The sequence below is a fragment of the Tripterygium wilfordii genome, chromosome 9 (genome assembly GCF_013401445.1).
Source record: "Tripterygium wilfordii isolate XIE 37 chromosome 9, ASM1340144v1, whole genome shotgun sequence".
Classification (NCBI taxonomy): Eukaryota; Viridiplantae; Streptophyta; class Magnoliopsida; order Celastrales; family Celastraceae; genus Tripterygium; species Tripterygium wilfordii.
The window spans coordinates 2,133,353-2,149,018 of record NC_052240.1 but is presented as its reverse complement, the minus strand read 5'-3'; the positions used below and the strand labels follow the sequence as shown (position 1 = coordinate 2,149,018).

The following is a 15,666-nucleotide window of genomic DNA, read 5'->3' as shown; positions in this document are numbered from 1 at the left end:
GCTGAATGGCATGTGAGAATTGAGATACTCTGCCAAACCAATCTTTAGAAGTAATGGATAGAATTGTTCAGTTGTAGGAAACGATTTGCGGGCAGCACAAACGGCAATATATTCAAGAAGATCAATGAAGTACAAATGAAATCAACAGAGTTTTCACTCAATTGGTTGATAATGGGAAAGCCAATTCCATGGAGCTTGGTCGGAAATGCAATAAACAACATGCTGCAAATGACACCAATACCGACTGGGACTGCTGTGATGATCTCTTGAGCCTCAACTGAAGGTGTTGGGTAGAAGCAGCTCACAACATTCTGATCAAACAGAGCAAGAGCTGCGAATACAAGAATGGACATCAAGGCATGCATGAAATCTATAAATTGCAACCTGTAGTTTGCTGCAAGTTCAGGCGATATGGTTGCTGAGCCATCAATGACATATAGCACACATTGCCATCCTTGTCCCTGAAGCTGTGTGTGAAACTCAATAGGAAGCATGAGAGTCCACAAGGGGCTACAAGCCCTGTTCCTGTAGGTAAAGTGGTAAACTCAACTGCAGTTATGAATTGGCAGACAGGGTCATAGTTACCTTGGTTTGACAAGAATGGGTGCCAATAGTTGGAAAGTTAGAAATGTTCCTGTAGGTAAAAGATTTGCTAAATGTGTTGTATTCTGAAATGTCTGACTAAGGGCTTTCTGTATCAACGTTTTCTGTGCTGGATTGGGTATTGGTACAACACTTGCAAGCAAGGGAGCTTTTGTTCATTGTCATCAGCTTCAAGCTTAATCTCCACCATGCTTGACAACTATGTTTCGTATCCTTCTTGGTTTGTTTTTTTAATACCGTAGAAAAATATGTTTGCGGTTGGAATCGAGCATTTGAAACATATGTCTAATCCAGTTGATTGTCAACTGAGTCATCTATCATTGGTATCCTTCTTGGTTTGTTAATATGTTTTTTGGAATATATATGTATACTAATACACAGTATATGGGCCCGTTTGTGTCTGCGTTGGGCACAATAAAAACGCCGTTAAAAGCAGTATAACGACGTTTTTCACATTTTTTGTTGTTTGGGCGTGGGGTGAGTTGTATTGTGGACGGAGTTAATTGTGTTTGAACTGAAAGCTGGGTACAGGTGCTTTATCAAAAAAAGCAGTTAAAGACAAACGTAGTTTGACTTAAAAAAACACGGAGCCGTTTTTTCGGCGTCAAAAAAATTCATGTTATTTACACAATTGCCATCAAATAAAAGAAAACCTAAATCGTGAACCATTCCTCTGCCACTCTTCACCACTACCGTCAAGGAGAGAACCCAACTGCAACAAATCTCAACCGCGATAGTTTCAGGTAATATGTTTCTTCGTTTTTTTTTTTATTTTATATATTTGTACTATTATCTCTTTATTATGCTTCATTCTCCATTTTCTGGTAATTTATGTGTTGTATCTCGTTGTTTTGTGTTGATTTATGGTCATCATAGCTAATTACGAGCTGCCAATTGTATATTGAAGAAGTTTTCATATGATTCATTTCATTGATTCTTTCATAGAGTAGTCTATTATCCAGTTTTGGCTAAAAAAATTGTTTCATTATCTTTGGGTTTGATGTACGGTTCTGGAAAAATTTCCCAGCTTTTTTCAATCCATTAATACCATGAGTACAAGCAAGCATTAGTTATAATCCTCACCATTGATCATGCTACTCTTTTGTACGTATGATTGTATGAATACTACTGTGATTGATGGTGAGACCCAGTTTTGTGTCAAATATATCTTTCTTATTTTTAGCCTATTGTAGAATGAATCAAACAAATACTCAAGTTGTTGGAGACTCAACACAAACTGACAAGGCACAATGGGATGCCGCATTGACAACAATTTTTGTTGACATATGTGTCGAACGTCAAAAAGCTGGCGATAGGCGAAACACTCATTTTTCTAAAGAGGGTTGGAAAAAGATCATCATAGCATTTAAAGGAAAAACTGGTAGGTCTTATGATCAAACACAACTTAAAAACAAATGGGATAATCTGAAGAAAGAGTGGCGATTATGGGAGAAGCTGGTGTTCAATGAGACAGGGCTTGGATGGGATGATCAACGTCAGACTGTGCTAGCTAATAATGAATGGTGGGAGAGGAAAATCAAGGTATTTCATATACTTTGTTAATTTGATGATCTTTGTTATTCATTTGCTAACATTATGTTCCTCAATCTTTTGTTGTAGGAGGATAGAAAGTGCGCTAAATTCCGTAACCAGGGAATCGCGGACAAGGAGGGTTATATGATATATAGTGCAGCATAAAATGAACTAATTATATTTAATATTATTGTATAATATATTATGTAATAATGTATAAAATATATGTATTTGGTATTAATGTATAATATGTATATATTTGTTACAACTTATAATTATATCAGCTCACCTCACCGCAATTTTGTTCATCCAAACGCTAAACTGGACATCAACTGACCTCACCACAGTTTTTTTTTTGACAAGCCAAACGCTTTTTGTCAGCACAACTCACCTCACAGCACCACAATTTTTTACCTCACCGCACCTCACCTCACAGCATCAAAATACAAAGCATTCCCAAACTCACTACTAAATATGACCAAATAATGTTCTCCTGTTCAATTCGAGGAGATTGAGTTGCTAAACTAAGAGCAATTTTGTTTGAAACTTATCTTCTTCCCATATGGGTCTTATCAACAACACCTTCCCCCATTAACAGCTAGCCCAAGCCCGTTCACAGGAGAGACGGGCCGGACGGCCCATTTGTTCTCGACAAAAGTCTTAGAAATAATATTTTGAATTATATTCGCAAAAAAAGGGAAGAAAAAAAAATTCGCAAAATTGAGAAGTACGCGTTAGAAATCTCAGTTTCTGATGGAAAAGGTGAAAGAAGCGAAAGGCTACTGAAATTCAACAGCTCGCGACCGCTGAAAACTGAGAAGAGAAAGGAAAGCAATGGCGATTAATCTGCTTCTCTTAGCTGCCGTTTTGTCGTCGGTCTTCCTTCTCGGCGAACCGAAATCTGCAAACAACAACTCGATCAGCGAATTGCGGAAGGCTAAGATCAAGGTTGCTAAATTAGGTAGAAATCCCTTTATTAATTTCAGTTTCAGTTTACCTAGTAATCTTGCTTTATAATTCCTTGAGTAGATGATGATTTTGTGCTCGTTAATGTGAATCTAGAATCTGCTCTAGAGGAAAATGTACGGAATTTAGATGCTAGAAACCTTTATCTGGAGCAACAGGAGAAGCTAATTGAGGACATGGACACGAAGATTCGTGATCTGCGGTCTTCTTTGTTAGGCATTAAGGTTGTGTTTCATAGAAGAACTAAGCATACCATGAATATTTCATTGCAGCTTCACTATTGCTATGTTACAGTTTTCTTGACCTCTATTGCTGTTGAACTCAAATTTATGTGGCAATATGAACTCTTCTAGATGATGATGTATTGACTTGATTGCAGGATGACTCATTATATGCTGAAGAGAGTCTAATTGCACTGAAAGAAGAGGTTCGTCTCTTAGTCTGCCTTTCGATTTGATTTTATATTTGTTTTCCATGTCCTATCCAACACAGAATGGTTTGAAATGGAAAATTTTATCCTACCGTTGAAAGTTTAACTGATTTGAGAGCAGGCTTGGTGATACTTAGGTACGACTTCTATGGGCAGCTTCTAGAAAGAACAACTTTGATCTTCATGTTTTGAAATTACAAGCAAAAGATACTGCGGCTGAAGTGGAATTGGCTACTTCACAAGTTGAAAAGGTCTGTACTCAAGTCTTGCAAGTGCCTTTTTTCATGGAATAGGTAGTGATGGTGGTCTGGTTTCTTCTCCAACTAGCTATGTTACATTTTTGTAAAAGTTGAATGGTATTTCAGTTAATTACAGCAATGGAGGATGTAATATGTTCATGACTTAGTAGTTAAGATGCATTTTAGCTTGAGAGGATTGTTTCCCACTGTACTATAGCATTGTGTCAAGTAATTGAACTACTTCAGGGCGAAACTATACTCACACTATCAAAATGTTTGTAAGCATTGTTTTAATTGGTGGATTATAGATAGAAATTTCCACCTGAGCGTAGTGTTTTTCCTGATGGTTTGCATAGCCTGTTTGTAGAACCACATTTGAATGTAAGAAACATCAGAAAGTGACAAATATGTATGGCTGTTCCACATACATTAATCATCCTTCACATTCCTGGTTCAAATTTGCTGTTCTTTTTCTTTCCAATTCCATTGTACTTTTATTTCTGCTTTCTAATGGGGGAATATAGGAAAAGTATGTGGAAAAACAGGCGGGAAACTTCTCTGGAAAAGCGTGCAGATTTTGCAGAGAATTAACAATATAATTAAAGCTTCCTGTCATTGTGAAACCTTGATATGAACACCCTCCATTTTTTTTCTTTTGTGGAATCAATGAATACCCTATCAATATGAACAATTTTAAAAGCCTCAAAAATATAGAGACTCTGAGTTACTTTCGTGTGTTAGTCTTGATGGTAATTGTAGTCCATGTCTGTGTATTTTTGTTGAGTTTATATATCTGGATTACTGCCTTTGAGAATCTGTGTTTATGTTAAATTTGAGTGTCCTACTTCTAGACAAGTTGATGTGTTGGTCATTTGAATTTTCATCTCTTGTCATCCAGATGAATGACATCGTAACTGAACAATGGATTCAAATTCAACAGCTAGAGCAGGCTCTTCATATTACTGAGGTTGGTATCTAAAGAAACTTCAAATATGTGCTGCAAATGAGGAAGCAGAATATGAGTGTTTTGTTTTTGATGCATATGCCCAGTTGAATCTTTAATTACTAACTAAATTTGATGTAGATGAGAACATTGAATGCTCGAAAGCAAGTGAGTTCTAGGAGGTGCTCATTTCTGAAGGTGATGACTCGGAGTACCATTTCAGATGCTTCGCTCTGTCTTTTGGTTCATTAAACATTCAAAATTTTGATAAGCACGCAAAGAATAAAATCTCACTGTGATAGCATTCTAAGCTGCAGTTGTGTTGATATTTTCACAAATGTAAAAGATGTGTTGACCTTCTAACTTTTCTTTCTTTAAAATTGTAAATTGTAGCCAACTCTGACATTTTATCTGGATTCCAGTTCATCTATCATGTGTCTGAAAATCATCTCTCAGAAGTCTTTGGGGCAGTAGATTTCCACTCAACTGGCAAAAGGCCTATTTGGGAAACCTATCTGTCTGAAGCTGTGCACCATTTTGAACAATTCTACTTAACAGTAAAGAAGTATCACCATGAGGTTTGTACTAACTTTCAACTCTAAGAACTCTGTCCCTCCAATGTTGAAGCCATTTTGTAGTTTTCTTACCTTACAAATGTAGGGAGACTTCTATTAGGAGGATATATATGTTAATGTCCAAAATTAGAGCTTGATGAGCTCTACAAATTAGGGCCATTAAATTGCAAAGCCCCATTATTGGCTTCCATATTTACTCAAAACTTCTCAACTCTGAACTTTCAGAGAATGGTATTTTGATTTTAGCTTTATGTTGTTGTATGTTCATAACAATTCATTGGCACCCCACATTTGTTAGTAAATTACAGAGTATCCATAAAAGGTAAGGTTAGTTGGAAATTATGGTGTGTAATTTCCAGGCCATGCCATATCTAAGGAGTCCTAGTGATTGGATCCCTTAATACTGGAGTTTGATTATTGTAGTTGCAACGACTTGTGAAACAAGAAATGGAAAGGCATGACTCAACTGCAACCCTTGCCAATGCGGAGCTGGTATTTTTTTTGGTATGTTTTTTTTATGTGTTGCATCTTTGCTAATTGAGAAATATTGTACTTTTCTTTCTGTGGAACCACTAACAACTGTAATCAAATTTGTGGAATTCCAGGCTTCTGCCTTGATCACCTTTCCAGTATTTGGTGCTTGGTTATTTCTCTTATCAAGGTTAAGCTAGTTGAGGGACCTCTCTTGATGAAATCTGGTAGTCTGTACTGTCATGGACGAGGATTCTGTTCATCCTAGTCCCGTCCATCTATGGGTTTTTTTTTTTTTTTTCTATCCTACTTTTTTTTGTTTGTTAAAAGCATAGACTCCAATTCGCTCTCTTCAGATGGCTCCCTCGGCTCCTCTTCATATGGTTGATATCTGGTAATGTTTGATCCTCACAATGGAGTGATGGACATCGGTTTCTAGGTTTGTTGCTTAGGTCCAACCAAATATTGTTGCATCATATGCACTTAAATAACATATTCATGATTCGAGTAATTCGTAAGATTTCCTATACTTAACAGTCAAGAGGATGTGAAAGTGAGATCATTATGAGTTGTTAATTGATGCTGCAAACCGGCGTGTCGCCGTTGTTTTTTTGTTGGCTCCGGAATATAGGAGCCTTACCACTTACAAGATAGATATTGAAGCTGAATGCTGGATGTGAGATTCGACCATTTTGGTGCCTGAACCGCGAGTGCACCAGTTTTTTAACTCAAGAACGCACTTGCACAAGGAATGCAGCCTCTGTATTTAGAAGCTCCGATGCCATCATGGTTCATAACATAGGAAAGCTAAAACTGCTAGAAATTTCGGTTCAAAGGGTCATTTTTGCGAATTCTATGTGCAGCCTGCCTTGTACTGCAAATAATTTATTTGCCTTTTCTCAACCTCATGTAGTGGATGCTACTGGATAGGAATGTCAACATGGAAGGCAACTTGGGAAGAGAGAATCCATGCCCTAACTCATATCCCAACAAGCCCCACCACAAATCCACCTGTACATTCTCTGTTCTTCATCTTCAGACAAAAGCCCTTGTTACCTAAACTGGGATTACCCCCCTAATCCTCTGCAACAAAACTCACCACCACCACTGGCTTCCCTTCTCTGCACCTAGGGTGGGAATTCTCCCTATTCCTTCTCTGGACCTAATAGCCTCCACCATTGATTCTGGCCGATGGACTGGAGGAGGAAAAGTGGGGTGACGAGCAAAGAAGGGAAATGATAACATCTAACCAACCAGGAAATGATGAGAGGAAAAGCAACAACCATGGCCAACCAATTGATTAGTTGAAAGTAGTTACCTCGGTTTTAGTGAAAATTGACCTCAGCTATTAAATTAAAGCATACACATATATATATATGATATATGATTTGGTTTTACATTTGGCTTTGGGTCAAAACATTAGAGGTTTTCGGATCCTCTGCTCTGTTTTCTACTGCCAAAGTTATATCTACATTTTTCTTTTTGGCGCTCTTACTTTGTAATGGGCCCTCCTGCCGCAAATCACGCAACTTACCGATCACACTTCATAAATATTAAATCTACGAGACAAAAGGACAAAAAAAAAGCCAAAAGGTTTTGGGTGATTGGTCAAACACAAGCGTTGACCATAAAATGCCAACGAATGGTGGAACTCATCTCTGTATGCCATTTTATACAAATATTGTTACATCTCTTGATGATGACGTGGCACTCTGCTATCCCACTATGAATCGATCGACGCCTATAATGCTAGGATGATGCATATCACATTCACTCTCAGTCCCATCTCCCACCCCAAAATGTCAACAGTTTTCTTTCTACAACGGAAGCCCGATTCTTATACACACTGACGGGAGTGAAAGAGTCGAAGAAAAGTAAAGAAAGTGAAAGGAAAAAGAAAGAAAAAAAAAAAGAAAAACCTTCATTTTGTCATCGTTTTACACATATCCTATTTTATGGGTTTTTTTTTTTTTTTTTTGTTTCATTGAAATGGAGCACATGTAAGGATTTCAAATGATATCTGCTGCTTTGCTTTAATAAAAAGAAAAAATTCTTCATGATTCATACGCGTTTTTGGCAACTTTTGAAAGGCAACGAAGCTTCTTCTTTTCTTTTCTTTTTTTCCTTTAATTTGTGTGATCCTTCAAAACGTGTTTATAATATTATATATCTAATATCTCAAGCTTTGTATTTCAAGTATAGAATACCTACCCTACAAACTTGTAACTACCCTTGAGAATTGGGATATGAATGTGTCATTTAGTGAGAGGGGATTGAAATCGGCTAACTAATCTAGTGACTCATACTATGGGTGGTTACTGGTTAGGCTTAATGGGTCGTCAAGATTATTACCAACTACCATACGATCGAGAAAGAGTATCCAAAGAACCCCAAAAAAAAAACTGATGATGTTTATTCAAGCAAGGCAGTTGTAACCATCATTGACAACAAAATGAACCATACGAGCAGAGCACTATAGGAAAGCAATGAAGGAGATGTTAGAAAAATTCAACACCAAACACACCAAGCATATTGTCCATTATGGATCATAGACATGCACAAATTTATTTATAATGAGCCGCCACCATTTGTTATGAACAAAAATATTCCACATCGGTCCCAACCGAATGGTTTATATGGACAAAGCCCACTCCTACATGTCAACTAGGCTTTTTCATGGGATTAAGTGAATTGGATCAAGACTCAGTTGTTGGGCTCATGAAGAAAAAACCCATGAGGGTAATATGATGTATCCACGGGAATCGTAAGAACACTGTGGCGCAGAGATAGCCAATTCTCCTCCTAGTATGAGAGGTGTAAAGTCTTTACTTATAGTATATCACTCGATTGCTCCTAATGTGAGAGGTGTAAAACTTTTACTTATAGTATATCACTCGGTTGGATTAATGCCAAGTCGATGTCATATTAGTCTTTTGAAATGATAGTTAAAAGGATAAATAGTAGATATGGCATTATTTTAACCAACTCAACCGCAAAAATACTATATTTTCGCTAATAGCAGACAGAGACATCATCTCTTGCTTAATGTCAAGATTGAGACATCCAAAGTTATCCTATTGAGTATTGAGACTCTCTCTACCTATTGTTCTAGATGTCACTTAAATATTTTTCCCTCTCCCGTCGGGTATCAGTCTTTATCGTGGATGTTGTGACAAAGGCAAATAAAGACCTAGCTAGCTTGCCCATGCAAAGTGGGTGGTGGAAAAAAAATTATGAGGAAGTGGGGGTGGGTCCCCATGACTTTGGACTAAGAAAGGGCAGGTAAGTCCTTTGGAAGGGCACATGCGGTGTGTGCACTAAATGCTAGTATTTTGCATACCCCACCCACCACAATCCACGCCATAATTACTCGGCCAGCCCATCCCCAATCTATATATGTTCTTTTTGGTATTACTTTTGACTTTCCGATATTACCCCTTCTCTCTTTAATTAACCCCATTAATCAATTAATTCAACCAAATCCCTCATTGAAACATGTGTTATAAATAATACAAAAATACCATCTTTGGAATCTTTGTCATGCCTAGACTTGTAGCATGATTTCTTCTCATGGTTTTAATTTATCTTTATATATATATATTTATAGTTTGATTTGCTTGGAAGAAAAGCAAAATCGAGAGATTAGAGATAATCAATCATGGTTTTACATCGCACAAGATTGTTCAGATAAAGTTATAACAAGTCGCAAAATCAACATACATTTGGGGTATTCTTCCACAATTGAAGGCTCGGACTGCTGCAGAGAAATACTAAAAGAATGAATGAACATAGTTCATTAATATGAATAGTGAGAAAAGAAAAGGGTTCTTTAATAAAGTTGTTTCTAGTGGGTCCACCATCATCACCTATTCCCCTTCCCCTTCTACACCTAATGAGTAGAAAATGGTACACACTAGACAGAGTAGATGGAGTGACATATAGAAAGAAGGTCCTATATAAACAATCAACAATCACAAACTCTCCTCATCAATACACACCACCACCATCTCTTATTTCTCTCTTGCCAAACATGGCTTTCTCTTCAAACCTCCTAGTTTCCTTTCTCCTCCTTGTGACACTCTTCTCTACTCAAATTCAAGCTAGAGATAGCCAATTCTTTAGCAAAGTCTCACCCACCACAAACAATGACAAAACTGTGGTCACAGTTCCCAGTACTAGCAATGAACAACAACAAGCAGCTTTGAACAAACAAGAGCAAGACCCAACTTTCATTCCAGAGACCCAAAATGGGTATGGCCTGTATGGGCATGAGTCCACTGAGAATATCCATGCAACCACCACACCCACCACCACCACCACCACTTACACCCCATACACAACCAGGCCTCAAGAGACCAACAACAATTACTACAGCAGCAATGGTTATGAGTCCCAGCAACAAAATTTGGGGGAGACAAGGCTCCAAGAAAGTGGTTACACAACCATGTCCAATGAAAACAATAACAACAATCAGTACTACTACGACAACGGTCGTGGTGGCTACAACAATGTTCCCAGTTACCAGGAAAACAATAACAATTACGACGGTCGTGGTGGGTACAACAGAGTTCCAACACCAGGAGGGGGCACTTATACCACCACTACCTTGGCCAACCAGAACAACGTCAATAACAACTACGACGGTCGTAGTGGGTACAACCGTGTTCCAACAGGACCAACACCGGGGGACAGTTACACCACCACCACCTTGACCAACCAGAACAACAATAACAACAAGTACCAGTCCAACAGTGGTGAGAGACAAGGCATGAGTGACACAAGGTTTGTGGAGAATGGAAAGTACTACTATGATGTGAACAATGAGAAAAACTACTATCCAAACCAATATGAGCAGAATTCAAGGGGAGTGGCTTCAAGGAATGAACACAACACAGTTGGTGGTTATTATGGGAACAATAATGAGAACACTAACTCCATGGAAGGGTACCAGAACAACCAGGTGGAGGAAGAGTTTGAAGAGAATGAAGAATTTGAACCTTGATCATCAGAGTCATGAAATTTCTGGTTTTAGATCCTAAATTATATATGCTACTTTAGATGAAAGCTCAAAGAATTGATGATTATTATTCGAATATGGGGAGTTTTTTTTTTTTTTTGGGTTAATTTTATGATCTTGTATTTCTTTTTTGGGTTTGCAAGAATATATACTAGTACTCTTCATGTTATGATCAAAAGATTAAGAGACATGCAACTATATGTTTATGAACACTTTGATTCAATAAAATGTACATGCTATAATAGCTTTTGTTTTTGTTCTTATCCTCTTCAAAATTAACATTCTTCAAAAGGGACTAATCCAGAGACAAAATTTAAGGAAGTTGGGTCCATTAATTCTACTTTGTTACCCACCAAAGTAGTCCCAAAAGTAAAGTAAGGCATTGACTACATATTACATTTAAAAAAAAGCCAGTAATAGCAGGCGGTGGTGGTGCTCCTGTTATAGGAATATCTAGGCACTAGTGTATGTTCACTGTGCAGTGAGTGCAAGCTAGGTAAGGTGCATGTGCTTCGTTCAGCAGCCATCAATCGACTTGCAACAACTATTAATTTCTTAAGATAGACATACAAGGCAAGGCAAGGCACCAGCCTCTTCAATTGCTATCATGCTACCTTTTCATTTTCCACTAACATATTACTGTTCATAAGCTTTATACAATTTTTGTGTATATATATATAGACAGAGAGAGATGTTTAAGGGTTTATGTCCTCTGGAAATTTTAATTATGGCAACAATTTCTTTTGTAGATTTGACCACTAATGTATATCTTCTTTAATTATTGTTACTGATGTATGTGGCCCCTACCTGCAATGGCAACTTTTAGTCTTTTACTGTTTATTTAAATTAACTTGTATTTTTTAGGCAAAAATAAATTGTAATTATTTCGGGATGACCACACAATTAACTAACTAAAATATTATGTTTAATTGGGTAAATACAGTCTGTAAAGGGAACAAGATGATAACCTGCATTCACCAAGTCTCTTTAAGTTTTACCAACTTCACAACGAATGCTATGTTGGGATAAATGTGATATTAAAAATAAAAAAATAAAAAAAAGCTGTAAGAAAGAAAAGTCAACATTTCCTTTGCATAGTCTTCTCCGTGAATGGCGGAACTTTTGATTTCTGCCTTGCGGACCAAAGACTCATGTTGTTTTTATTTGGTCGTGGTAGGTTTCGTGCCATGTCATTAATTTATTGTATGGTTTTTTTTAATAAGTCATAACGAATCTAATGTCTGCACGGTTTCGTTTCTTGAAATGAGGTTTTTTTTTTGTTTAGAGATTGAATTTTACTTATAAACCACATTGGAAATCAACCGAGGTGGGATAAAAGGTTAGTAATTAATTAAGCCAACTAATTGGTACCAAATGCACAGCTTTTTCGCATGTTATATATATATATATATATGTATGTATGTAGTACATCTGATGATGGATATGGAGGCCCATCTCACCAACTTCTGGGCACTATTATTACTTCATTCCAAACTGGAAATTATATAATTGTAGTGACATTCATGATGTTGGGGATGTAATGGTGAAAAATAAAGAAAAGGAAGCATCTGCGCTCATAATCACCCCCTGACACCCCCACCAAACCCTATTTTTACTTTACATTTTAATCATATCGTCTTCCTGCTGGTCCTGGACTTGTTTCGTATTTTATTATTAGTTAATTTTAAATATTTTTGAAAGTGAAATGACAAATGGGGTTCACTATTTTGGGTTCTACATGTTTCAAATCAATCATGAAATTGAGGTGCGTAAATTAATAAACTTGTTGGTGTCCGCATAAGAAAATTCATGTGTTATTGTAATGCTTATCCACATTATTGATGGACTGCAAGCCCTACGTATTCTAATTAGTCTATTCAAGTCCACTGGACCAATAAAGCCCACGGATGACAGAAACCAATGTCAAATGGGCTTTCAGTAAACCTTTAGCTTAGGCCCGCAATGCAATTTTCGTTATCGGACTGGTCCTACAAGCGGTCATGGTCCAAAAACAGTCAGAAATACATGACTGGGCCTATGATTACACATTAGGCCCAAATTGAGGATGCAACTTTGATTTTATTGAGCAGAATTTACACAATTTGGACATTAATAATCTGAAATAGTACAGAAAATTATGGCAAAACGATGTCGTCGAGACTGAGTCCAGTCCAATGAAAAGATATACAAGGAATAAAATGAACGGGTATGATTTTACTTTGTCTTTGAAATAACGGTGATTGCGGGCGCTGCTACTCAGGCTTATGTAGGAGTGGGTACACATGAACATATGAGCGTCGCTAAACCCTCACCCAGTCACCCCAAAACCTCCTCTCTACCCAAGTACGAGTACAAAACAAACTCTAATCGCTGTAGAGATCTAAATCCCAGACCGATACAGCACCGAAAGCGATGTTATCGGGCGTTGCGAGGTCCGTTCTCCGCTCCAGTGCAGCTAGAACCTCAGCGGCGGCAGCGAGGTTCGCTTCGGCGCCAAAACCTAAAGGCATGCCCTCCTTCTCTCCCTTGCGCAATTCCAAACAGAAGCCCCTCTCTCATCGCCTTTTCAGGTACCTAAGGATTCTCATATTTTCTCTCGATTCTTTTTATTGCAAAATCTAGTTATGTACTTAATTGTACTTCTTATGCTGAAATCAAATTGAGGAGATCACCTGTGGAGATGAGCTGCAGTGTGGAATCAATGTTGCCGTATCACTCTGCCACTGCCTCTGCTTTGTTGAATTCAATGCTCTCCGCCTCTCACCACCGCTATGGTTGGACACTTGAAGGTATGTCTTCTTATTTTCCTCCTCCCGCGCTCTTGCATGTTGAAAGAATGTTTCTTTTGCCTTTTGTAGGAGAATACAAGATTAGATGAAGATCAAGCAACGAAAGATGAAGTTTTTGTTTGAGTTTTGAAAGTAATGGTGATTAATCTTCTGTAGATTGAGAGAAAAGACTTTTTTCGTAAAAATAATATAAACTCTTGAGAGGATGAACGGTTTCTTGTTCGACTAGCCCTTTCCAGCTCTGATTCACTTGCGAAAACAGGGGATATTTCGTGGAGTTAGAAATGGCCAATGAAAGTTTATGCTGCTTTTTCTGCTCAAGTTTTTATGTTCTACTAGAAACAGCTCTAGTGATGCATACGATTTTATCTAATTAAAATTTTGGTTAACATTGATATTATCTGTTATATTTAATTCCTCTAGTAATCTAGTTTTGGTTCATTCTATTGAGTTCAATTGTTGTTAATTTTCTGCCAATTAAGTTGAAGGGGTCTAAATTCTAATTCGCAACTTTATTCTGCATTCCAGTTTTCTAGTGTAACTGAACTGAGTCTTCATTTATTCTTGTTCGCCTGAAAATAGTATAAGCAGCCGCACTAATTTGTGTATTCACTCAGATTGCGATGATGATGTATGATGAATGTCAAGATGGTTCGAGCAAAGTTTTTGTACATGCGCTCTAATACAAGGTGGTGAAATAAAGTTTTTTAGTAGCTTTTTAGATCCTAACTGGGTAGTGAAAGAAGTTTTCTATTTCTCAATTAATGTAAAGGAGCTTAAGTTGTAAAAGGATGCCTTTTAACCATTGTATGGGTAAAGAACAATCTTAAACTTAGGTGACATTGATATTTCTTTTTCCTTAAGACATTTCAGCTCTCGAATTGCTCATATTTTGTGATTGCTGTTGATGCTGAACACTGTATAAAACATTTTTTTTATTTATGATGATGCTTTAATAATCTTTGTAGCTCTGAAGATTCAATTAATATGGGTGCGTAAGGTTTGGATAAATGGATGAAGATTTTAGTTTTATATCTTTTCAACCTTATCTCTGATTGTCTGTCTTCTATGTTTTCTAGGAGTAAGAACTTGAGAGATTCCACATTCCCAAAAGATCAAAAGAAAGAGGGGAAAGCAGGATAACATAGAGAAACTTGGGACAACTTGCATAAGAGGTTTAGAACTGGCAATTATAATGTTTTAACCCTGCACATCATCTTAGTGTTTGGGGAAGCTCAATAATATTATTTGTAGGATAATGTAATCCCTACTAGGGCTTCACCTTTTTCTGCATAGAACATCCTTTTAAATGAATGCACACATTGATATTTGTTTGGATGTGTTTTGGGGACAATATAACTGTGCTTCCACCTGCGCTACTCTGAACCTCAGAACCAGCTTTTTTCATCATTGGCTTATGGACTTCCTATGGTGCCTCTCTTGTTTCTTTGCTTATAGAACTTAATGCTATATATCTGTATATGTGCGCATAGCAACTGTTCATCAAATAAAGTTCTTTGTACCAAATGTTTTTACTTTGTGAATTGTAAATAAAGGCACGATTCTTACTTCCTGATCTTGCTTTTGATTGTAGATGGATGATTGTTCTCTCTTGGGATGCAGTGCAATTGACCATCGTTTTTCATGGATTTCAAAGGAACTTTCTTGGACTTGCCAGGGCATTAATATCATAAATCATAATGTTCTTCAACCATACTGAGGTTGTACCTTGTGGAGAGTTATCAATTTGCATTCCCCAACTTCAATTTTGATAACTGTTTTACTGCATTGCTTTCTGTAATTTATATATGCTGTTCATGAACCTTTCAGAGAACTGATTTACCTGCTTCAGATGCTTTGTGATAGGGGAGCTTAGTAGTTCCTAAATATTTCGTGGAGTGGTGACATATTTGAAAATAAAACAGTATATTCTTGGTTAGCTCATGTGAGATTATATCTATTCATGCTTTTGTCAATGGTGATTTCAAGTTCTGATGGCGGACTAAAGAAAACATCAAGTTCTGATCGCGGTTCAAGTAAAGTGATGTCGTTTTGGGGTCACTTCCATGTTAGTCGGTTAGTTTAATGTGTTTAACAGAG

The 15,666-nt window shown here is 37.2% G+C and overlaps 4 protein-coding genes and 1 pseudogene across 9 annotated transcripts; 4 read left to right on the top strand and 1 right to left on the bottom strand.

The window, feature by feature from the left end:
• Nucleotides 1-17: 17 nt before the first annotated feature.
• On the bottom strand, nt 18-831 carry LOC120005769 (annotated as a pseudogene).
• A 458-nt stretch (nt 832-1,289) lies between these two features.
• On the top strand, nt 1,290-2,301 carry LOC120005518 (L10-interacting MYB domain-containing protein-like). The gene is made up of 3 exons (XM_038855185.1): nt 1,290-1,346; nt 1,787-2,145; nt 2,224-2,301. Exons 2-3 carry the CDS (start codon nt 1,798-1,800, stop codon nt 2,299-2,301), a joined length of 426 nt encoding a protein of 141 aa, XP_038711113.1. The 5' UTR covers nt 1,290-1,346; nt 1,787-1,797.
• Nucleotides 2,302-2,831: 530 nt separating this feature from the next.
• LOC120005143 lies at nt 2,832-6,301 on the top strand. Its single transcript, XM_038854618.1, has 9 exons — nt 2,832-3,097; nt 3,199-3,326; nt 3,482-3,529; nt 3,670-3,783; nt 4,670-4,738; nt 4,856-4,912; nt 5,137-5,292; nt 5,713-5,793; nt 5,895-6,301. Exons 1-9 carry the CDS (start codon nt 2,971-2,973, stop codon nt 5,958-5,960), a joined length of 846 nt encoding a protein of 281 aa, XP_038710546.1. The 5' UTR covers nt 2,832-2,970; the 3' UTR covers nt 5,961-6,301.
• A 3,432-nt stretch (nt 6,302-9,733) lies between these two features.
• On the top strand, nt 9,734-11,005 carry LOC120006726 (protein E6-like). Its single transcript, XM_038856868.1, has one exon. It carries the CDS (start codon nt 9,791-9,793, stop codon nt 10,760-10,762), a length of 972 nt encoding a protein of 323 aa, XP_038712796.1. The 5' UTR covers nt 9,734-9,790; the 3' UTR covers nt 10,763-11,005.
• Nucleotides 11,006-13,044: 2,039 nt separating this feature from the next.
• LOC120005257 (protein NUCLEAR FUSION DEFECTIVE 6, mitochondrial-like) lies at nt 13,045-15,505 on the top strand. 6 transcript variants are annotated; one of them, XR_005469762.1, is made up of 4 exons: nt 13,050-13,347; nt 13,442-13,566; nt 14,184-14,255; nt 15,161-15,505. XR_005469762.1 is itself a non-coding variant. In XM_038854793.1 (3 exons), exons 1-3 carry the CDS (start codon nt 13,190-13,192, stop codon nt 13,653-13,655), a joined length of 303 nt encoding a protein of 100 aa, XP_038710721.1. In that variant the 5' UTR covers nt 13,045-13,189; the 3' UTR covers nt 13,656-13,961. The 6 variants fall into 6 exon arrangements, 4 of the variants coding, with proteins under 4 accessions (XP_038710721.1, XP_038710723.1, XP_038710722.1 ...); XR_005469763.1 differs by having other exon boundaries at nt 13,056-13,347; nt 13,445-13,566; XM_038854793.1 differs by lacking the exons at nt 14,184-14,255; nt 15,161-15,505 and adding an exon at nt 13,636-13,961 and having other exon boundaries at nt 13,045-13,347.
• Nucleotides 15,506-15,666: the final 161 nt, after the last annotated feature.

Excerpts from the sequence above, each read along its gene's own strand:
- LOC120005518 (XM_038855185.1), top strand. The coding sequence starts at position 1,798 with ATGAATCAAACAAATACTCAAGTTGTTGGAGACTCAACACAAACTGAC. Across the intron at positions 2,146-2,223 it reads GGTGGGAGAGGAAAATCAAG|GAGGATAGAAAGTGCGCTAA; the intron begins GTATTTCATATA and ends CTTTTGTTGTAG.
- LOC120005143 (XM_038854618.1), top strand. The coding sequence starts at position 2,971 with ATGGCGATTAATCTGCTTCTCTTAGCTGCCGTTTTGTCGTCGGTCTTC. Across the intron at positions 4,913-5,136 it reads GGAGGTGCTCATTTCTGAAG|TTCATCTATCATGTGTCTGA; the intron begins GTGATGACTCGG and ends TCTGGATTCCAG. Across the intron at positions 5,794-5,894 it reads CGGAGCTGGTATTTTTTTTG|GCTTCTGCCTTGATCACCTT; the intron begins GTATGTTTTTTT and ends GTGGAATTCCAG.
- LOC120006726 (XM_038856868.1), top strand. The coding sequence starts at position 9,791 with ATGGCTTTCTCTTCAAACCTCCTAGTTTCCTTTCTCCTCCTTGTGACA.
- LOC120005257 (XM_038854793.1), top strand. The coding sequence starts at position 13,190 with ATGTTATCGGGCGTTGCGAGGTCCGTTCTCCGCTCCAGTGCAGCTAGA. Across the intron at positions 13,348-13,441 it reads CTCTCTCATCGCCTTTTCAG|GAGATCACCTGTGGAGATGA; the intron begins GTACCTAAGGAT and ends AATCAAATTGAG. Across the intron at positions 13,567-13,635 it reads CTATGGTTGGACACTTGAAG|GAGAATACAAGATTAGATGA; the intron begins GTATGTCTTCTT and ends TGCCTTTTGTAG.